The 24315-nt window shown below is 38.7% G+C and overlaps 1 protein-coding gene across 1 annotated transcript in view; it reads right to left on the reverse strand.

Moving 5' to 3' along the window:
• Positions 1-24315, reverse strand: part of PEX5L (peroxisomal biogenesis factor 5 like) — a 41633-nt gene that overhangs the window by 10481 nt on the left and 6837 nt on the right. The window contains exons 2-6 of the mRNA XM_013939805.2: positions 16076-16187; positions 13085-13294; positions 11656-11779; positions 10387-10483; positions 3978-4073 (exon numbers count right to left, since the gene is read on the reverse strand). Of these exons, the coding sequence (XP_013795259.2) occupies positions 3978-4073; positions 10387-10483; positions 11656-11779; positions 13085-13294; positions 16076-16187 (639 nt within the window). The remainder of the gene's footprint in view (positions 1-3977; positions 4074-10386; positions 10484-11655; positions 11780-13084; positions 13295-16075; positions 16188-24315) is intronic.

Consider the following 24315-nt stretch of genomic DNA (forward strand, 5'->3'; position numbering starts at 1 on the left):
GCTCTGGGTCAAGACTCCTAGATCTAATTCTAACTCTTTTTGCGATGTGACTGGTGCCAATTACTTCATTTCAATGCTTCTGCTGTCTTAATGGTGATGAATTACTTTGGCCATACCAAAAGGTTTCAGAGCAGTTGAACACATTTAACACATTCTCGGATCATCTGTAGCATTTAAATGGAATGACAACCACGAAAAATGTTTCTTACCATCTGACTCCTTACATGCATAATATTCTGCCTTTTGTGGAAGAGGCTATTTTTACTCTTGTTAGCATTGAAAAATATGCTGAAACAGTTAAACAAAAGGGAGGCAAAATATTCCCAGGCTGTTTATTTCCTAGGATGCAATGAAGAGGGGGCACTTTCTGAATATTGATGGGTAATTTCTAAACTTACCTGTTGTTTTCATCATTTTTAGATTAGAATTTTGGCAGTCCTGTATTGCTAGAAATTAATTTGCAATGTTCCTTCTTGACCCATGCAGAAAAAACAAAGGTTCCATGGTTGTTTTATTTTTTCCCCCATGAATTACTGCATCAACATACTCTTTCATGTGAAAGACGCAAAAAGAATTATATTTGTGTGCTAGCTACATAAAGTTTTCTTAGCTGGTATTTTCTCAAAACAAAATTTGAAGTATTCATCTTTAGTAAAGTTCAGATATAACAAATTTATATCAAGACAAAGATCCCCATTGTGATTTTATAGAGAATGCCAAGTAAGATGCATCCAAATGACTCAAGCTCTTAGGTCCCAATTTAAAATGTGATTTAGGCACTCTTGAGAAGATCCAACAGGGAGGTAGAAATAGTGAGACTGGAATATCATACTTATGGAAAGGATTCTAACAAATATTAATGTAAACCACAAAGCTGATGGTTTTGGACTATGTTTCCCTAAGCTAAAATAATTTAATCCTATCTTCCTCCCTCTATTGTCACGTAATTTAGCTGTAATATGTTCTGATGCTTCATAACAGTATATTATACTGCAGAGGGCTCATGTGACATTGCGTTGTATATAAAATGATGCCGAGATGGACGGCTTGAAGTTTCTTTTCTATAAACCTGCAAAATAGCGTGGCATATATGACCTAATCTCTACAGCAGGGAAATTTTTCATTTGGAGTTTTTGCACTGTCCTGGTTTCATTTTTATTTATTCTAACTCATTAACAATTGGAGAGTGGAGGGTGAAGCAATCATTTTAACAGAATATAGCTAGAGATTTTTGTGGATCTGACTCCCTGCCGTGGCAATTTTTAAAAATTCAAAAATAACAATTGTAGAGGTAAAAACACAGCTAATTATTATAAAGATTATTTTAAAACATATTTGTTATGATACTTGGAAATCATGAAGATTTCAGGCTATCTGAGCTTTCCTCACATATAGAGCAAATGGACAATGCAACAATCAAATTTAGTTTCTAGCAGGACAGAAAAAATAGCCACGTCTGCGAGGACCCAATCATTGCAAATGAATCTGGACCCTCTCTAGTAATAAAGCTAAATTACTTACCTCTTTATTCTTTAAAGATTCCCCAATGGCATAAATATCTTTAAGCCTTCTTAAGAAAAAATTACCTCACAGATCTTCATTAATCTCAGGGTTTGACATCTTAAGACCATTCCCAAAGCTCTAAAGTGAATATTGGGTGGAGGATAGTTTGGCATCTTAATTTACTGAATTGTTAATTAATTCCTTTCAAAATAGGCCACAAAGAACCTGAGATTTGCTTCCTTTTCCTGATCAGTTTTCTGGCTAATCTTACCACTTGGAGCTTTCTCAATTGAAGAATATAACAGAAACATCCAAAGCCTAAAAGATGAATTTTTGAACTGTATCCATTCTCTTCTTAAGAAAGCACTAATCTTTCTGAGATGGGCTACAATTTATTTCAATCACTCTAGCTTTCTTACCACTGCATTTTGGCTAGGATGAAATTTCAATTCTTTTCATATGCAAATGAAAATAACTGCTCTATAAGGTCTTGAAGCATCCTTTCCTTTACATTTTAACTACCTGGTACAAGTTTCTATTTTAAGCAGAAGGAATTACTTAGACTGCCAGCTACACAGTTAGGGAAACATTTAATTAGATTCTTTTTAATAGCTGTTTTCCAGACTACATTAAAGCATCTTAATAATCTGTCTTTGTTGCCTCAGAGTGACCTTTTTAATGTGCAGGCTTGTTTTACAATATATTCCTCTCCTTACTTTACTCTGTAAAGAAATTCAGTAATGTCTTGTAATCTGTTATTAGCCTTAACATATTTTTCTTTCTGTTGAATGTCTAGGAACTTTGCATTACGCGTAGTTTCTGCCCATTGCAAGAGTACTGACACCACTTGCTTAACCACTAACTGTAACGCGGATAATGTTCATGATCAAATTCCCTGTGCCTGAATCACAGATTACAGCACAACGTGTCCTACCTTAAGGATCAGTCTGCAGTGCGATTAGGAACATCTAGAGAATTTTAAACAGTGGCAATCGGAAAGCAAGTCTCTCCTTTCCTGCCAGTAGCAAATGTATATGATGTGCAACGTCAAACCTATTGTGCATCACAAGCAGTTGTTTATAAAGAATCTATTTGACCAGGAAAATGGATGCACTCAAAAAATACAAGAGAAATGCATTCAGAGTACAGTTTATAAAACAGCTCACTTATTACTGATTGTGTTCATTTTAGCCTTGTAAGCCAAGACAAGAACTGTTTTACAAGTAGCAGGGTTCTATGAAATAATGGTAGAAACCCCACAGTCTTACTTTATCACATTATGAACAAACCCTGCAAATTAATTTCTTAAATGAGGAGTTCCATTTCTAGTTAGAAGCCAGCATATGATTTGGGCCTACTTTTGTTTTCAGTAAACAAATATTCATCTAAAATAAATAATTCAACTGACAACACTAGAATTACAATAGTGTAAATCTCGAGTTAGAGCAGGATTAAGATACACCCACTAAAATTTATATCTAAACCCAAACTTCCCCAAAGTTTCTTAGATGTTTGGAAGCTAGTGAGGCTGCAGGACACACTAAAAATAATTATGTTTGAGGAGGCAATGTCACAGCTACATCCTTCCTATTAAAAAACTTATTTCAGTGGCTGTTGTGTACTTCAGCCTGGATTTTGTCCTCAGTGGGATGCAGCTGTCTTGGCTGTTTGTGGCGACGGGGTTACTGACTGAACCCCAGAGATGACAGTATGCTCAGGATCAGTGGTTGTATCTATATCTTTACTGGCTTCTGTCAAAAAAACTGTAAGCCACCTTGTCTCTAGACTCAGGATTTCAATTGGCAGTGGTGGTATAGAACAACACTCGAGAGGCTTTTTTTATGTTAGAAAAGTACAAGTTAGGGTAAAAACAGAATTGCAATAGGAGAACTAGCAGAATACCTGCACCTTTTTGAACTAAATCCATCTGTCTGGAAAAGAGAATACTTCTGTGCTTAACTTTATACCATTATAAAAATGCATTGGTGCATGGTTACTGCTGTAGATGCATTTACTCACCCATTAAAGCAAGTAATTATTCTGTTTATAAATGATTCTGAATTCCAGTTTCAATGTGGATGGAAAGACTTGGTGTGCCTCTGAGTTCAGATTCCAGTTCTGCCTATCCTGAGCTGAAATAACTGACTGTGCACATTCAGTCACAGGGAAAAGATTTTGTTCACTCACATACTGAGTTTGGAAGTACTTACATTTATGGGGAATTTTTCTTCACCCACTACAGCAAGACAAAATCTAGCTTATAGAATTGGTTCTGGCTCATCTCTATTTATAGCTAAGGTTCTATTTTTTGTTAAGGGAGAAACTGCTATTTTAAATGAGTAACTGCATGAAATGTATCTTTTTCTGTGCTTTGAATAATCTAGTTCCAGCTTTCTCTTCTACTTGTGCTGCAAGATGAATATGAAATCCATTGAACATTAGCTGAAAATGAAAAAAAAAACCCAAAGTAATACCTCAACAGCTGCCTTTGCTCTTTCGAATTCCTCCTCCAAAGAGTGATTTCTAGAGAGGAGAGGCCCTCCCCAGCGCTGCTCCTTAGTTGATCGTGCCTAAAAAAAAAAAGAAGAAAAGAATAAATCAGAAAAGGATTATACACCCTATTCCAAATTTCTGAGTTATTTCCTACCCTAATTCTCTAGAGCCCAAAGTGGCTCTCATCTTGGGCAAAGCTAGCTCTGTCCCTGCATGAATTCCTCTGAACTGTCTCTCACGTTGTAGCAGATATCATTCCTTATGGTCAGCAGAGTAATTTATCTTCTCTAGAGTTTTCTTTTCCCTCAAAATTCAGATATGTCAAAGACAGCTAAAGAGCTATCCAAGAAAAGACAGTGCAGGAGTTGGTCTAAAAAGGGAATAGCTGGCTATTTTGTTAAAAATTTCACCTTGATTGTTTCTATTACTGCATTTTGACTGTGGCAATGCATTCCATTCACTATGCTCCAAGAAGAAAGCATCTCATTTTCCCTGTACATTTTGTGTTTCTCTTCCAGATTCTAGCTTGAGATCACATTGGAGAGCCAGATTTGTTATGAATTTCACTGGAGGGACAAATCATTCTTTTTTACAATCAGTAGCTCTCTTCTGTGCCTTACTTTCAGTCATTCCCATTGGAAGCACATAACCAGTTTCTCCCTACTCTTTTATTTAAAGCATTTTATTTACGCTTTTTGCACAAAAGGCACAGTACAAAACCAGTGTTCAGTGATGGCAGGGAAAAGCACAAAGTGGCCTAGCCTTGCGAAATACAGCTCTGCCTGCTAATCTCTTCCCTTCTGTTTGTCAGAGGTTAAGCTCATTAGCCATTTGCCTGCCCATGGTCTCAATTGCATTAATTTATGTCATTATATTTCTGATGACTATACTTATAATATTCAATTACAATGAACCATATTCCTAAAAGGAATAATTTTTCTCACTTCAAATGCATTGGGCTGTATCTGCAAGTGTTGGAATGTGCCCTGTTGCACATTCCTAGGTGTTCATATAAATAACGTACAAGGCCTGGTCAGAACATGCATGTCTGGGTGTGCATACACTTTATTAAATTAGAAAGATGACATTCCTTTTTCAGTCTAGCCCTAAAGTGTCTGTTTTGTTCCTGAATCTTGAGGTTCTCAGGTAGACATTAATGAATGAAATGTATATTGGGTTGAGCAAACATAGGGTTAGTATAGAGCAGCACAGCACAAATTCTGTGGGAAGCGTTTGGTAAAGAGGGGCACCCTGTGCGTTGTTTTATGTTCTGTGCTGGCTTCTGGACTTGCAAAGTGGCATGAAACATAGGGTTTGAGGGAAGGTCCACACCGAGGAGGCAGGATATATTGCTTCTGTTTTCACGTCTACCACCAGTGTTCTATGTTGTTTGGCAAATGTATTTTTTTTTCTTTTGAAAAAGGCAGTAGGAGATTTCAGGTTGTCATTGAAAATGTGTTAAAAAGCAATCCCTGTACACAAACCCCATACTTTACTGATTAATAGAATTTAGGGCGGAAGAGATGACTGGTTCAAACAGTCAATTTGTCTGTATATCACACAACTGGATTTGTCACTCAGACATCTATACGAGCGAACTGACATTCCACAGAGAGTGAGCTGAGGTTGTCTGGAATATATGTCATTGAGAAAGGTGCCTGGATTTAATTTAAAATTATCAAGAGACCGTCATCTTATCACCTTGTTTGGAAATTTGTTTAATTGCCCTCCTTGCTTCCCTTATTACTTTTAACTTCTCTGGCCTCTGTTTCCAGCTATCAATTCTTGTTCTTTCTCCAGTAGTTTAAAGCACTTTTTAGTACCTGTTATTTTCTCTGTGCAAATATACTAATGACTGAAATCAGCTTTTAGTTGTCTTTTAATGACCTAAAGAAACTGAGACCTTAAATATCTCATTATGAGGCATTTTATTCAGATTTCAACCTTTTTTGTGGCATTTTTACTCACCCTCTTTAATTTTTATAGCCATTTTACAATACAGACAGCAAAAGTGAACACTGTATTCCAGTATCCATCTTGTCTATACTGTATACAGAAGTCTCCTGTATAGATACATATGATCTACTGATTTTGCATGTTTGTAGATGCTCTTCTTGTTACCGTATTGCACAGGGAGCTCATGTTGACATCCCTGTGTACTATGAGCCATAGATCCTTGCCAGAACTGCCTTCCAGCGTACTGTTGTATGTAGAGCCTGCATTCTCACTCCGAAATGCATGACTTTTCAAGTGACTGTATTAAAATATGTATTTATACAGGTGTCTCGATCACCAGGTCATTTTTATGTCTCCCTTGTGTACATTTTTTTCATTCAACTTTTGTGTCATGTGCAAATTTTATCAGGAATGACTTATGTATTTATTGACATATCTACTTTCAGCTCACTAATATTGAAGGTCACAGTTTCTCTTTGGATTCACAGAAGAAACCCCCATATGATTATGATACCTGGCAAATCACTGTTCTTCTTGAGAACTTAAGTTAGCCAGTTTTAATTCATTTAACACTGCTTTATTCATACTGTATGGTGCTAATTTTAAAATCAGAATATGGTGTGCTAAGTCAAACATCTTGCAGAAGCTCACACAGCAACATTTATCAGCCGAACTTGTAATCTGACCAAAGAATGAATTTGAGTTTTCTTGACACAAAACTGTGTTGACAGACATTAATTATGTTCCTAGCCTTTTCGTTATTTATGAGTTGACTCTTGTAAAATGTTTGATTACCTCAACTTTTGAATCTTTCGTTTCCAGTGATTGTAATTTCCTTAGGTCAAAGACAATACTGTAAATCATTGTTTTCAGACTGATTAGTCTCTAGAAGGGGAGGGTGACCTCGCTGAGGCAGTGGAAGGGAAAAAGGGAAGAGGAGAAAGAAGCGCAGACGTCCTTTCCTCTGCCACCTGTTGGAGCACACACATTCTCCCCCCATAATCCCCACGCAAATACACCTTCTCCTCCATTAAATGCACACCTGCCTTCAGCCAGAGGGGAAAAAGATGTTATTGACAGAACCCCCATAAACTGCATTCACATACAGACAATGCAGAGTCATATTCTGAGTTGTGATATCCAGAAATGAAAGACCCCGCATATAACAGGCATGCTGCCTTTCACTAGTGCAGGAAGAGAGGGGATGGGAATGGAGTGCCAGCACTGAAGAACTTCGTCTCTCCAGCTGGTGATGGAGCGGGACTCTGCAGCCACATCTGCTAAGGGGAGCCCAAGGTGGGGTATGGGTCAGGGTGGAATGGGTATGTCGGAGGCATGGACAGTCTGCGTACGCTGCGGTTTGATATGCTCACCACTCTACAGCGGAGGTGCTGTAGCTGATCACTGGCTGCTGTCTTCAGGGACAAAATCTTCCATTCCAATGCATTTGCGCACACTTTCCTGCACTTGTTGTCTGCTTATGTGCTGTTGGACCTTAACTGTTGGTGAGAGGCTTAAATTGTAGTCTTAACTTTTGAGCAGGTTTTCAAATAATGAGCTAAATCTCTCCCTAGTAACTCCTCATTTTGTTAGAGTAATTGGCACATCCAAGAAGAGCTGGGCCCATTAGTCTTATTATAGCTATTTGGGAAAAGTGGAGAATAAATTATGCAGTCTAAATATTGCTGTGCGAAACTACAGTTTTCCAAGATTTACAAGCTTTGGGCTATATCTTGGCCTAAGAGTGTTGAGATATCAGAATTAGGTACATTTTTTTAGTATGGCAGGGTGTCTATATATGCACTCCGAGTGCACAATAAAATACCTAGAATACCTTGAGTGAGAGGCCCAAGTTTGAAATTGTATTTAGCGTGTGCAAACATGAGCAGAATTTATGCATGCACAATTGAACATATTAAAAACATTATCTACCACTGCAGTTTGTAATTATCAAAGAGAAAATAAATCTTCAAGAAACCCCAAACACTCCAGGATATCTCAATGCCAATAAAACTGTAAAAAGGAACTTGCCAGGATGACCAATAACAGGAACAACAAAGACACTTGGCCAATACATTTTAAAAGTTAATATTGGGTAGCATATGCTGTGAGCAGAATATTGAGAAGGAAGAAGGCCACATTCAATGACAGCTACCTTGCTACTGCCCATTCCAGCCTTCAAATACATTTTTTCCTTATTAATTCAAAGCTTGCTTTTGTAATTTTGTATTGGTACAAATGCAGGTAAACACAGGATTTAGTTAAGAAGATTGCATGACTTTAATGACAATGGGAAAACTGGAACCACTTACTTAGCATTTCACTTTGAGGAACATAAAGCTACATGTCAAAGATGAATGATGAAGGTGATTGATTGTCTCAGAAACTGCTGATGACAAACTGCAGCAAGTTTTACAAGCTGAAAGCTTTAGGGTATGGCGGGATCTGTTGCATATGTGAAGATTACCCTTGAATGAGGTAGACAAGATCTATAGAGGACAAAATATGGAAAATGTATGCTTTGATAAAAGCTTGAATGTGATTTCTTTTACAAGCAGGCTATTAAGAATTCTATCAAGACAGATGAGCCTGGTTGTTAGGAAGTGACAACTTTGACAGTTCAAGCATAAGCTGGTTGAAAATACTAAATTTCTTGGTAAACTATCAAGAATAAGAAGGTGGTCTCAGAAGGTGGTCCTCAAGTCAATTGTTTGCACCGCTAATTAACAGTTCAACAATGTTTCATGACTTGAGTGGATCACAAGATTGAAAAAAGTGCTGCTTATGAGAAATGATAAAAGAAAACAAAACATAAAATATACCTGGCCAATAGGTAAGAATTTTATACTCCACTTCTGTTTCAAGTTGGTCAATTCAACTTAACATTTTTTTATCTTGATATACCAACCATTTTACAAAACAGTATGGAGTCTGAACTGACTGAACCTATTCTGAATTAAAAATGGAGATTTTTGCTTATGCAGTTATTCTACTGGAAGATAAATAGGTAAGAGACCCTATAAAGTAGAGACATTATATAGATTTGCAATTGCATTTACAGAATGCCACAGCAATTAAATTCTGTGACTGTCCGCTTGATTTACACACATCTAGGTTGAACATAAACTTCCTGACATTTAGATTTACTAGGCTGAGGAATATCCTCCTAAAAAGGGTTTAGGGGTACCTAAAAATAAGCTGGACAAAGCATGTGAAAACATGGTGTCCATGGAAATGGACTGTACTATGAAATAGTTTTTTTTTCCATTACTAAGATGTATAAATCTACTGTACAGAAACAGAAGATTTCATGCATTAGAACAAGTGTTAGGACTTCCAAAGGGGAAAAAAAAATCCTGTTTGTAATGTAGAGACAGCAGGGAAGGAAAGGAGGATTATTCCCTAACCAAAACACAGGAATGAATCCTGAGAACTGGGTTCTATTTTCTATTTCTGCAAAACCTGCCACATGATCTCAGGAAAGACACTCAGAATATTGGTGTCTCATTCCTCCATTTTCAAAATGGGGCTATTAATTTCCATTAATTTCCTGATTTTCCATCTGACAGAAAAGTTTTGAAGTCCAGGCCTAAAAATAGTGGTGGAGGAGAAGAAAATTATTTTCAACTAAAACTGAATCCACCAAAAAACTTTCTCTCCCCCTTGCCAATGGCATTGACTGAACTTGAAATTGTTCAGTTAAGAAATAAAAAGCAGGATATGCCAGAAAAGAGGGTGTATAAGCAACCTGAACTATGTGAATGCAGATATAAATGTATGTTTGTACACACACATATCTGTATGTATGTGTGCGTATATATATATATATATATATCACCATAAATCTTTAAATAATCACTTCTAGAAAGTCCTGTCCAATATACCATATGACACCAAAATTGGGAAAATCTACAAACCTTCAGCCTGCAGCCCACCATATTAGAGGTGCTTTTTTAGCAGGAGAAATTCATGTGACCACACTGCCACTCCACCTGTGGAGATGAACTGCTAATGAGCACTGGCCTAAGGATTCCTTCCTGTATTCCTTAGCAGTTTCCCAATTCTGGGGATTCCTGGTTGACCAAGAGACCTTGAGAAAATGTATCTAACAAGGAGAGGGAACCATTAGAGGTTAGAATTTCAGAACTGGAGGAAGGGAAAGAAGATGCAAATTCTAGTTTGAAGTCTTTCTCTCTGTACAGGAGGGTCACAGTTCACTGCAGCATTAAATACTGAATACTGAGATGCTGACACAGTTATTTCAGCTTCTAAAATCTTAATTGGGAAGCTGTGTGAAGATTCAGCTGTATGAGTCTTTTAACTGATGATCCTGAAAATATCCCTTAAATAGTTATTCCAGAATGTGAATAGTTAGCCAGTGGGACAGTTCCCATTTGCTTTTTTTATGTTCCTGAATCTGCTAAATTGTCTTACCTGTGTTGCAGGTGCTAGTTCTAAGTCTGATGTTGAATCAGAATCCAAGGCACTCTTGACATTAGTCAGCTCAGACTGTGATCTGTTTTCCGTGGACCTATAAATAATGCATTACATATTCATCATTGCGTGCTAAAAACACTGCCTTCTGTCTACCAGTTTCATAAGCATACACTGACTAATTGGGCTATTTTTTAGCTGAATTCTTTAACTTGCAGATGTCAAAAGTGCCTGCACCTTTCTCAGTATTCCCACTGCTATGCTTTTCAGTCCTGAGCAGACACTAGTCAATACAACAGAACAGAGTTGGGCCTGATTCACCAGTAGAGCCCTGGATGTCTATTGGTATGAAACTAGTATAATGGATTGGAGACTTTGCCTGTGCCACTATACTTCAATTTTTAGCAAAGGAGAATGAGGCACACAAACGTTAGGCAACATCACAAGACCATAACAGGAGTCAGTGTCTGAGAATCAATCACCATAATACCTGACTTCAACTTGGCTCATGCACTTCTTTGTGGCACAATATCCTAGTATTCTTCCTTCTTAGAAAATGAAACCCTGTAGAACAATCAGGTTAACTGACCAAAACTCTTGCGCAAAGCTCGAAGCTAATGAAACACTCAGTAAAAGGCAGGGCAAAATACAGGCTCAGCATCAGTTGGTCAGAAAACTGGTTCAAGAGTATGACAATGCTAATGCTAGTTATGCTCATGAATAATGCAGTGAATGACTGTAGCTTACACACCAAGAAGGCAGCAGAATTAAGCAATGCATGAACTGTTCTGAAAGGCAAAGCCCAGTTCTTCCCTCATTTATACCATCTGCGACTTCAGCTGAACGTTGTGAGAGAGGTAGTATTTGGCTTGGATATTTTCTCGTGCCTCGTCCAGTAACTTCTGCCCTCTTGGTGTCAAAGAATTTGCACTGGACAGCCAGTGATGGACAAATCACTGCCAAGTACCTATTTTACCCATTTTACTCACATTTTTCTAGTTGTTTTTAGATCATTGTATCTGTCTGTAGAATTCTCACCACCATTTGTTTAGTAATTGCACATGCTACTTTTCAAATCTTTAAAAATTGCTGGGAAAATGTCATCTTATGGTGCACTTGCTTATAACATAGTCTAAAATGTCTGCCTGAACACTGTTAATGTAATCATAACAGATTTAATAACATTATGACTTGCCATAAAGCTATCATTTCTGTGAATTAAGCGAGCTGGACTAGAAATATTTTTGTAAGGAAAGCAAAATGTTGTACCATAAAAGCTCTTTTGATGGAGCTCTGGATGATGATGTTCGTTCTGTAGATGGGTGGCCCTTGCTGCTCCTGTCTCCATGAAAATTCACCTCATCCCATTTCTCTAGCCGTGTCTGAACATGAACTGAAAAACAGGAAAAGAAGACATAAATCTGTTAAAGAATCTACTGCAGAGAATTTTCTCTCTTCTGTTAAATGTAGGTTGTAGAGGAAATTGTGAAGCTAAGTTTTGAAAGAATGTTTTAATCAAGGTCCAATCCACAAGAATGTTGTACAGCTTTCTAGCAGAAATGCTCTGAAAATACTTGAGAATTAGCATCATTTTTCTGAATCTAGATTTTAATGGCCATAAAATAAAGCATTCATAGTCAGAATATGACTGGAACTCTTGACTTAAAGCCAGTGGTTTATATATAATTTATATCTGTTGATAAAATTATAATAGCTCTGTGATAATATTTGACATTTTTAATTTTCTAATTAAAAAAATTAGGTCAATTTGTAAAAATGTAGCTTCTTCTAGTGACTACCATGTAAAATGACTGTGTAGGCAACTGATATTATTCAGTCATATGTCTGCCTTGCTTTGCAAAAATCAGATGTTCAGCTCCTGTCTGAAAATAAAGTTCTCTAAAATAATTTCTGTGCTGATGAATGGAAATTTTGCTACCTTGATATAAATTATATTTACCTTGCAAATTTCTCACTTGAAATGCAAGTAATTCAGTTTGGATGTAACTGAATTAAATTCACCTTTTCCAAAGCTCATCTGTGGATGGTGCTTGGCAGGATACTGAGTTGTGCTGGCTTTTTTTTTTTTTTTTCAGTCTGTATGAACATAGCTCTTCTGTCAAGAATGGAATTTTTTTTCTCTGGTATGTCTAGATAAAGCACTATATTACAAATACAATGTGTATTTTTGACATCTGCAGTTCTGAAAAGGACACCCAATGTGAGCTGCCTCTGATTTGGGTCCTATTCCAGCTTCTCATGATACCTCTATAGATTCTTCTACCATTTTATTGACCATGCTTAAATTCTTTTTTTGAGAGAAGCCATTCAGGTGGCATGCAAATCCTTATATGCATGTTTAACTTAATAGCTATAATGACAAAGACATAGAAATGATGAAAGAAGATACATCTTCAGGAGAGAAGTGTGTTAAATTTGTAGTAAAATGTATCAAAAATAGTAAATAGATATTCTTCCCCAAGTATCCTTTACGTTATCCCCAACAGTAGAATTTTCAAGCTGTTGGCAAAATGTGCTTACAATGACAGTGGTTTACAATGTGGAACAAAGTTTACACTCCCTGCTAAAGTGTGATGAAATGAAAATTCTGGTCTTTCTTGTTATTTTGTGATAGTAACAAGGAGGAATTTGTGCTAAGCAAGGCTGGGTAGCACTGATAAAATAACTACACTCTTACCTAAATCTAGTGAAGACTTGTCTGAAACTCTAACAGTCTGGACTTTCTGCTCAGTATCCACTTTGATAAGGTCAGAATTGTCTGTCTTCTTTCTGTGGGTTGAAGCTTTTAAGCCTTCACCTCTTGATGCATTCTCTGATTTCTTTGCTTTGTTTTGGGTTTGTAAGACAGGTTCACTAAGATCCAAGAGATCCAAAGCTGTTGATAACACTTAGAGACAAAATGTTAGAATTCAATGTTGCTTTAATTCAAATAGCTTACATTTGTTAATCTATATTTTAATTGGAAAAGAAATTACTAAGTTAATATATCTGCATTTGACTATAGTAAGTGTTTATTTCCTGACTAAAGATGATGGCTAGCATATTCAAATATGACTAGTAATTTTAGGTGCTTAGCTTGATTCAGTTTAAAAAAACTTGATTTGCATAAAAGGCTTTCCCTCTGAAAATCAGGCTGTCTTAAGACATCTTCTTAGATACCGCAAATAACTAGTCACTTTTGAAACTCTTAGTCCACAGCTTTTCTTATGATGGGAGAGTTTCTGGTAAAACTGAGCTTGCAGATAAAGTATGATTTAGTCTTAATAGCTTATCAGGTAGTGGTAACAGCTGCTTAGGACACTACTGATGTACCACATGCCATTATGGAAAAAAATTGAGGAATGGACAGCTGTCTCTAACATTTCACATTCAAAAATGTTTTTCAGAGATGCTAAATTATGCTTATTTTCATTAAACAACCATTTTAAATATCTTTTAAAAAAAATCTTCCTGAAAAAAATAATGTTCTGAACTAATCTTTCTTGTCCTACTTATGCAACTCATCTTAGTGTCCTAGAACTATTCATTTATGGTAAAAATGATATGATATTTGTGTTCTCAGTGTTTCTGGACAAAGCTTAAAAACTACAGAGCAGATTTGGATGCTTAGCTCTCGTCAGTTCATTGAGAAATTGGCCTCTTTTATGCTGCTCTAAAAATCATAGTCTAAAATGTGTTTTCTGTCGTTAATGTAAGAGAACTGTATATAGAAGCAGACTCCACCACAAATACTGGAACATGTTGCTGGACAAAACAAATTGCAGAGTTAATGCAAATTAATCTTTCCATAGTTAAGAAAGGAACTGGAGAAAGCAAGACCTAAGTAGCGTTTGCCCATGGGTTAAAAGGTGGCAAAGAGCAATACATGTCACGATTTTCTGGAGAGTGTCTGTATGAGAGGCAGAAAATACATGAAAGGCGAGGAAGAAGCAGTCATGCTAGAAAAGCTGCAAACACGGTCAGACCTAGTGCTCCGAAAATGATCCTTAGAAGGAGAGAGCTGTGAGTCTACAGCCTGACTGGAAGGGGCTTGAGATTGTGACAGCAAAGACTTTTGCTGTATTGAAAGAAACACGACACTAAATATTTTTATAATTAACAGGACATGCCCAAGAAATAACAAAAGACTATAGCACAGAAGACTATAACATAATTTTCTCTTCCAGGAAACAGTCTGAATTGCCCCAAATTTGCCTAGGTTTAGGTCAAAAAGGAATAACAGTGTGCTTAGTAATTGTTTCTACTGTTGTTGCTTGTTGCTTTTTGTCTTTTGGGGGATAAACATTGACAGATACGGTAATAAATTCTATTGATATCTCTATTATAGGACTATATCAGTATATAAGGCATGCTTCAGTCTGATTTTTTCATTTGCTAGTTGTTTAAAAAGTAACATTTAAAATGATTTAGCTCATAAAACATAGCAAAACTCCTTTCCTTTTTTATCAGCCTATAGGGTGGGTGTTTTTGACGGATCATTTTGTATAATCACTTGCAGTGCTTTATCTGTGTTCTTGGTAAATCACTGAACTTCACCAATCTTCATAGAACAACAAAGTTTAATTTTGTTATTAAAAATGTGATTAACCACCCCCAAATCTGATAGATATTCAAGGCAGGTATAGGAGCTACAGATACTTAAATTTTTTTACAATGAATACAAGTCTTAAATGACCTGAAGTATTTATATTCATCCCTGTAGTATCTTTAGTTAAATCAAAAGAAAAATAGTATTTACAATTCTTCATTTAATTCAATGTTCCACTTTTTGTTATTAAAACCTGCATTTTGCTTGAGACGCATATTAATTAGATGGGAAGATAATCATACCACTGATAATTATTCATTTTAAAAATTTGCATCTATATAGATTTTAATTAAATGGCTTCTAACAAGTCAAGTTTTATGAGATAGCCATAGAACATAACAGTGCTATTACCTATATTGTTTCTCAGTTGACCAGCTCAACTGCTTTGATTACCTTGGCACAAACGCTCAACAGAGGAGGCCAATTTCTAAAAACACTTCTAAAAGACAATATACCTTTCTGAATTCAGAATGCATTCAGGATTTTCTCTTCCTTTTTATTTCTGTTCTACTATCTCACCAAATCACAAAGCAGCTAAGAAATTTGTTAGATCTTTTCGCGATTAAAACCTCTGAAACCAGCAATAAATGTATTCTTTTCAGTGGGGAAAGGAATGTAGCCTGGATAAATTCTTTTGATAGCTATTCTCCGTCCCCTGACATCTCGTCCAATTTTTCATTAAAGCAAATCTTTCTAAAATAAGGAATGAGTCCAGTTAAAAATTGACCTAAATGTAGCTTACCCATGGGTTAAAATTTTGTGAAAACAACAGACTGAGGATTTGCTGAGCTGGTATGTTCTCCCTGTTGAACTTCAACAGGTTCCCTTTTTCTCAGCACTGGAGATCTGCTAGAAAACATGTGATTTGGATCTCAACAGATCTGCATTCAAAGATAATGAACAAAGTTTTTCTAGTAATAGATTAGTCAAGTCATAATTTAAGACCAGCTTGTAATTTTGTGAAAATAGTAACAAATCTTTTTAAGAGACCAAAAGAAATCACTTGACAAAAAGTACCAGAACTAAGATGAAACTGAAATTATTTCTCCTTATTGAGGGATAATAAAGAATTTTGGTTACCTGCTGTATTTGATGTTACAGGCCTTGCAACAGCTTCTGGTTTAGTTTCACAGAGAAAGTCATCAATGGAGGGGCTCAGAAGGGGTCTACTTTCTTGTTGCTCATTCACCAGCTAGCAACAAAAAATTACAGAGTCAAAGAGCATTGTTGGGATGCAGAATTTAAAGCAATATTTAAAAAAATAAAACATTTTCTTACAATATGATGTGCTTTATTTTTGGTTGTGTGAGAGAGTAAGATGTTGCATCAATTAGGAGATGTACAAATAGCTCTGTGCTCAAAATAAAAAACTTCAGTTGCTCTTTTTGGGCAAAATTATATTCCAATTTTACAAACTGCACAAAAATAAAGCAGCAAGGCGGTTCTTCTATAGCATATATATAGTATTGCTTATGGGCTAAAATATTCAAGGCCTGATATAATTCCCTTCAAATCAATGGGTGAAGTTGGCCTTCTCTATCACCAAGAGACTAAGCAGGGCTTTTTTTAGTATTTGGAAGTACTCATTTTTTCACCTGTAACATACTCCTCCACAGAACTTCCACAGCACCCTTTCATCCAGAAGATGTGCATTAGCCCATTAAACAATAACCCGCTGAGACATAAGACACTTCTCTGCAATGCAAAGACATATGAATGACAGTGGATGGACCCTGGTGAATTCATGAACTTCCTGGATGAGTTCTGACTGCGTGAAGACTTTGTATTTATGAGCAGTTTTCCTTTTCATTGTAATTGCATGAATGTGTTGATTTTCTGCTACCTAAAAGGAATCTCTACATTACAGGCTATTATTTCACATATTAGGGATTAAAAAGACAAAACAGCAAAATAGTCTCCAAAATGAAAGTACCTTCTCTGCAATCTATCCCTGTTTGTTTGGAGGATCAAGGCCTAAGCTGACATTGCTGGATGACATCTGACGGTGTGGCCTGCATTTACTCTATCTTTAGTAATGGGAAAACGTGTTTTCCCTCCTTCTGTTTCTTTTATCTGGAACTCTTTCAGCTTTACTTTTATCTTCTCTCCTCTCCTCCTCCTCTCCCTTCCCTTCTCTCTGCTTTTCCTCTGCTGAATTTTCAAAATTTTCTCTCAGTTGAACTTTTAAATTTAGGATGCTGGCAAAACTCATCCTCATTTGACCTCTGTTAATAGGCATTTAGCTATGCCAGGGTTGCCTCTAAACATATTACAGCAAAAGAGATTACATTCAGTGATGTTAGGCACTTGTTTTTTGTATTACAAAGTCCCTAGTAAATAGTGGAGCTGTTGAAATAAAAAGGAGCATGTACATTATTTTGGTGTGTCAAACATTTATGCTGGTACCTAAAGCCAGCTGATTATATAATACGTGCAGTCATTCAGAGGCCTAGAACTTTATATTTTTGCACTGAAATAGCAATTTACATGAGTAACATGGAAGACAGATGAGTGATTGCTTGCCCAACTGTGTGTAGCGGAACGTGCAAATGGGGGCACTTCCTTCAGAAACCTGGCAGTGATGCAGCTTCCCAAACTCAAATTCTGCATATGCTGAAACCAGAATGCGGATGCACATTACAAAGGAATTAATCATGTGGTTTTTTAACTCTTTCCAAATTAATCACTCAGCCTCATGTCTCATTCAAAACCCAGAAGTTACTTGCTAAATCTGGTACATCTCAATGTTTGATTGGAAATTGTGTTTCTACCAGCGGCACACCTTTGATTTGCATTAAAGGTGGCTCTGCTTGCCCACATTATCTCCAGAGGTATACTTTTATCTAATATTGATATTTAAGACTTATGAGGACCTAGTATGTCTCTGCATACTCCACGTATGTATTTTTCTAACTACAATTTGGTGATAGTATTTTAATCATTTCTATCGGTGAAAAAAATGAAGGTGGACGCCTAGCTAATCATTATCCAAATTACTCTTAATAGTTTAAATGTTCTTTCTCTGTGATCAGCTTCATAAATCAGCCAAAATTACACCAATACATTCTCCCTCTTGCATTTACTCATCATATTGTAGGAACTAGCATCAATGACAGCTGCTGGACTTTTGCAATGGTGAAGTTACGTATCTTGGTGAACATAACATCCAGCAGAAAGACTGTGAAAGCCACTAGATCAGCTGGATCTTCAGTGATTTATTTTGTGATATTAAAGAAAAGTCCTCTGCCATTTGGGAGGAATAAAAGCAGAGGTTTTATAGGAATCATTGTAAATATAAAAACTTCATAAGAAATACTACTGTTGTTTCTGTATCTTTAAGGGTGCTATAGGAGAGATTATCGTGTAGGATTTGGATGCTTCTCAAGTTTCCCATTACATTCCATGGGACTTTTTTTTAATAAGAAAGAATGGGGGGAGAAGGGAGGGAAGAAGGATTAAGAGAACCAAAACAGCCAAGTTCACTAATTGGAGACAGCAAAGAATAGAAGATCTGAAGACCAACTGGAGAGGCAGTTTATTGTAAATCTCTTGGGAGGGTGAGAGGATAAACTCTGGGAGGAGCAGCAGTGATGCTGAGGATCAGAATCATGGATGGGGAAAGGACTATAATCCAAATAGATCTGAATTTCTCCAAGGTTCATCTGTAATATTAAGTAGTAGATATCTGGCAAATATTTCTTTTTCTCACAGCTGGCTGCCACCTCCCCAGTCATTTCTTTATTATGTTGTTTATGTAAGGAAGATCTGGTCAGCAAGAGGCCTTCATTAGTTTGGTACTGGTCGTGCATTGCTCACAGTCCCTTGATAAACTTTTGCCATCAAACTGGAAGATTGATGGCGTTTTCCACTTCTTCATTATAAGTTTTGCCAGCAAATACCAAGATTTAATTTTCACTAAGTTGTTTCATCTTTCTGCTGCATTTGCATCATTTTTGTTTAATTAGAAAACAAATAGATTGTCTCTGGCCCACTCACTCTGTGAATATACCCACTAAACTTCTCGGAGATGGGCCACACAGATGATGAGATGAATAGAGAGCCCGTTACACAGGGAGACTGAAACACATGGACTTGTTTAAGCTAACAAAATGAAGACTGAGTAGGAATATAATTCTTCTTCATGTATACATAAAAGGACAGCAGAGGTTAAACGACACTTCAGAAAAACTTTTTCAACTATTGAAGAAGGCTGGCACAGGAACAAAATTATATAAACTGGCCATGAATAGATTTTGCCTGGAAATTACATGAATCTGTCTAACTTCCATAGCAGTGAAGTGTATGAACAGTCTTCTTTTAGGGCAGGGGGTCAGAAAGCCTAACTGTGTAAAATGGTGTTCGATAAGCTTTCTACATGGCTTTTTATGATGTGGTTGCCTTTGAGAAGTGGACTGTGGCCCAGAGGATCCCTTCCAATTCTCTGCACTATGCTCCCCGACTAACAACTCAAAGTTGTAGGAATGTCTTAGTATAAGGATTATTCCTGGGAAAAATAATCTGCTTTCAACTGAAATATCTGGGGCAAAACAGATAAAAATTACATCAAGTAAAAAATAGATCAAGTCTACTAATTCTTAGTAAATACCACCTGCATATGTATAGCAATATGACATACTAGATACATATTTTTGACATGAAGCAGGCATTTCACAACATATCAGACCTCGGAGAGTTTAAAGAATGCCACAAGCTGATCTTTTTGGTGTAGGTAAGCGGGCAGCGGGGCAGGTTTCTGGCTGCGGTGCGTACGCGATGCCATGCAGGGAGCCCTCCGCCTCACGCTTCGAATGCCATTTCACTGCCTCATACTTTGGGACAAATTTATCCCTGCTTTAACTCCACTTAAGTTATTAGAGCTATATCAGGCATGAATTTGGAGCAGCGTTATAAAACATTCATGAGATGAAAACTATTATCTATATTAAAGCAATAATTTATGGTTCTCAAGCACCTTTCAGGATGAATATCGGAGAACGCTTTAAAACATTCATGAATCAAGGCTGGCACCACTGCACGGCTGCGCAGCATCACCGTGGCGGACCAGAGGAGCGCGGGGAGCTGCAGAGAGCCGCGCAGCATCGCGCGGGGCTGGGGGACGCGGGCGCCATCGCCGCACGGCGCCGGTGCGCGCAATATTGCCGAGCTGGGCAGGCCGCGTCTGAGAAATTATTGGCTTCCGAATACTAAATTTAGCTGGGGAGTGCCATAAGTTCTCATAATGTCTCTAAGAACTTAATTTTTCTTTATAAATCCATTTTAATTAAAATACACTCCTTTAACGGAAGGATAGTGAAAATTTTATAGGGGGTGATACTCGCTGCTGCTAATACATCTGCAAAGTCTCAACGATAATATAAAAGCCATCCTTTCAGATTCAAATGAATTTTTGTAGCTGGTTTCTGCTATTGTCTTATGTAGCTGCCCTTTGCCACCAGGCAGCGCGACAGAAAACAGCGCTGCATCTCGCCTAAGCGGTGCTGTCGTACTCTTCCATCCCTAGAAGCGTAACTGCGGATTTGGGTGCTTTGAGAGAGACGCTGGCTGTTAAGAAATGTCCCCTGGAGGCCGATGACAGCCCCGCTGCTTAGATATCCTCGAAAGGAGGAGGGTTTGGCCGAGCCCTGAGGGAAGGGCCGGGCATCAGCCCCGCAGCAAGGGTGGCAGCGGCAGTGCCCTGGCGCGGCTCCCCCTCAGTGCCCCACGGGCGGCCCCACAGCTGCTCCCCGTGCCCCCTGCCCCGGCGGGGCCTGTCCCCAGCTGTGTGCATTTACCTCTACGAGGGCTTATTACCTGTCACCCTAGGGGCTGTGCTGCTGGGCTCTCCCTTCTCCAGTGCTGGGGTGAGCCATGGCCTTGGGGCTGCTGCTATGGAGGGAGGTGTCTCTCTGTGGTTTCCCCCTCTGGTGCTTGGCCTGAGGGGGGCACAGGGCTGCTGGGGTAGGTGCCAGCCTGAGGGAAGGGTCTGGAGTGACTGGTTTGGGGTCAAAAATCAAGCTGTGGGTGTGCTGGGGCAGGAGGGGAGGCCCTGCTGTGGAAGAGGAGCAGCGGTGGTTGGGAGAGGGGGTTTTCTTCCCTTTAGCCAGCGCCCAGCCTGGCTGTGGCTTCCCCTGGTCACCTGCCCAGCACCTCTCTCCTCCCCCCTGCAGTCACCATGGCCATGTTGTCCCCCTGCAGGAGCACCTTGCGTGGCCAAGCCCCTCCTGGTGACCTGTTGGGCCTGTCCCTAGGGCCTCTCCTCGGCCGGCTCAGGGCCCTGGGGCTGCTCCTGGGGCTGTGGTGGCAGCTCTGCCCTCCCCCAGAAACTGGGTTTCTGCTCAGCCCTGAGGCCTTTGCTTTGTGGTTTTAACACAGGTGCCTCTTGTGGTGCTGCTTTTAGTGTTTGCGTTTCCCTGTGTGAGGGAGAATGTGAGACCCTGCAGGTATTAAGCAGCCAGTATGGCTTCATTTCTGCTTTGTTCGTAATGTACAATTTGCATGGTAATAAGAGAGTGATGGAGCATCTAGGCAGTAGCCTGACTTTAAAAAAAAAAAAAAATGTGTTGGCAAGGCTCTGCTGTGAAGTGTTTGCACAGAGGAACTCGGGCTGTTAGGTGCTGGAGCGTCCCTGGTGCTCGGGCAATGGGTCAAGAAGAGCAGCTCCTTAGTGAGTGTCACAGCTGCAGTTTGTTGTGTTTGGCCTCAACAACTGGCCTTGCTCGTGGCTACAGGCGTTTTGCCCGCTTGCTGTTCCTCCAGCACTGGGGTTATGCCATGGCGAATACCAGGAGATGCTGAAGCTGCGAGTAAGGTATGGTCCTGACATCACCTTCTTAAATCCTCTCTTATTCTATTCCTGACTCTTGGTCTGTTTGCAGTGCAGAATACATACTGCTTTTTCTTTTTTTTTTTTTTTATATTTTAAATGTTAGTAGGGCATTACATAATAGCTTTTAAGCTACATGACTTGGAAGCTATATTGGGGGGGTTCAGTCAGACACAGGCAGCTAATTAGCACCTATGTTTTGAGCACATAGTGAACTAGTTCTCTAAAATTAAGTGCCTAAATTCTTTCCATTGTCAATACGGAGAGGTAGATGCTTATAAAAGTGTCTCTAGAGGGAGATCCTGCCTGCCTAATTTAGGCTCTCCCTGAGGAGGCTTTCAAAGGCACCTAGCTTTCCCATTGACTATATGTGGAACTTATTTTAGTAAGGCTGGTTCAGCTGGCACCTAAAATTTAGATGTAATTAGGCATGAAAGCCAGGCTGGATTGGATTCCACCCATTTTATCACCTGAAGCTGATTGAGCTACTCAAGGAATTAATTCAGGAAGCCCCACACTGCTATTGGGTCATCCATTTGTGATTGATTGAGTAGTAAGGCTGCTCCAGGGCACTGGTTCTGGGGCTGCACCTCTGCCCAGCAGTGTGCTGGTGTGAACAGTTATGTGGTTGGGCTACTAACTGGATCAGTCACTTGATCCAACTTAAAAAGCTCATAGTGTAGTAATGAATTGTCAGCATGGGAGAAAGCAGGAACTTGTTAACTCAGATTTTCTAGTGAAGAAATTGCATCTTTGAACCCTGCTCCGAGGAGCTTTTCTGTGGCTAGTATGAGACAAAGACAAGCAGGTAAGTTAATTGGTTTAACTGGTTTGTCAGTGCTGCACTGCTCTTCTGAATCGGAGGTATCTCCTAAAGCATGAATTAACTTCAATCAGTAACTGATTTGTATGATATATAGCAATGTTTTCTTGATAGATAGCTTCTCCATACGTATCTGGCACACACTGTGAATTCATTTCCACTAACTAGCTATTTCTGGAGACTGATAAATGGGAATCACAACCACAGACTGAGGTTCTTGTTCTATAAAATATAACTACTTCTAGATATGCTAGCCTTCCAGGCCCATCTATGGGTTGTTATCTTGGCAGGATAAGAATTGGAATACCTTCCTTTCTGCTCACTGAGGTAGGCTTGGAAAAGGAACTTCTTTAAAAAAACCCAACCAAACAAAAACCCCACTAATCTAGTGCTAAAGCTCAGATTGCATGAGGTATGTTTTTCTCACCCACTTTTCTAATAGGTCTATAAGTATTTCATAGTTAACCCCCCCATTATTGGCTGCTGTTTAGTGTGATCACTGCTTGACCTTTTTGCATCCTTCCTGTGCCAGGGTCATAATTCTTTTCTATCACTCTAATATGAATTTATGTCCAAACAAAACTGGCATGCCAGCCAAATATTTGGTTCTCATGAGAACAGAGAATCAATATACAGGGCATACAGCATAAGTGACTTTCACCCAATATGACTTATGGGAAGCTCTAAAACTGAGACAACTCATTTCACTCTCCTGCAAAGAGCAGTATGGTGTTGCTGCATCTGTGAAGACTGGTCTCCAGTGGCAGGTGGTAACTGGTACTTTGTTGCTAAGTGGCAGGAGGTGTGTGTAGTGTCCTATGAATCAGAGGTGACAATATCATCCCTAAAATCACACAAGGTAAGTGATCCCCTGAGGCTTAATGTTAACAACTGACCAATTACTTGTGTGAAGGCAGAGAAGTTGAGGGAAGATTACTATAGACGCTATATTGGATATCTAAATTCACATGCCAGCTGTGTTGTTTAAAACCTATGCTTGTCACCTAAGTCAAGCTTAAATGATAATGTGCTTATGTTGCATCTCCATTAATGGTAGTTGCACTGATTGGTGAGAACTATTGCCATGATTGCTGTGTCACAGTTGCATCCCATCTCTGTAACTGCAGATTAGTGTGAAGCTGTGATGGGCAACTTAATATCTCACAGTTCACCAACTCTTCCCCCCTGTTGCTCTTGGTCTCCCTATGGAAACTAAAAGGGAGCAGTACCCCAACACAGAAACTGCAGTTGTATCTGGCTCCTGCATTTTGGCCTCATTCCAGCAGAGCACTTAAGCATGTCCTGCAAAACTCAAGGTTAAGCATATGCTTAAGTGCCTTGCTGGATCAGAGCCATAGGAGAAGGAGAAGTTGCTCTTGCTGTCACATTTTGACAAAGCAGTGACTGACAGTCTGGCCTTTACTAGTCATATGAAAGCATGACTTACTGTAAGTCTGTCTTTTGCATTAACATCTACATGTTTTACACACATTTGAATTAAAAGCTGTTTATCAAAAGTCAGGAGATGTGCCTCCTGCCTTTTTTCTTCCCCTCTCTCCCCTCCCCTAACGTGGTCATATATTACCTCTGTGGTGTCACCATGTGGATTTTGTCTTAGCCTCACCCCTTCCCCTTATCTAAACTGGAGAATTAACCTACAAGGGTGTTCAAAGA

Source organism: Apteryx mantelli, chromosome 9 (assembly GCF_036417845.1).
Source record: "Apteryx mantelli isolate bAptMan1 chromosome 9, bAptMan1.hap1, whole genome shotgun sequence".
Lineage (NCBI taxonomy): Eukaryota > Metazoa > Chordata > Aves > Apterygiformes > Apterygidae > Apteryx > Apteryx mantelli.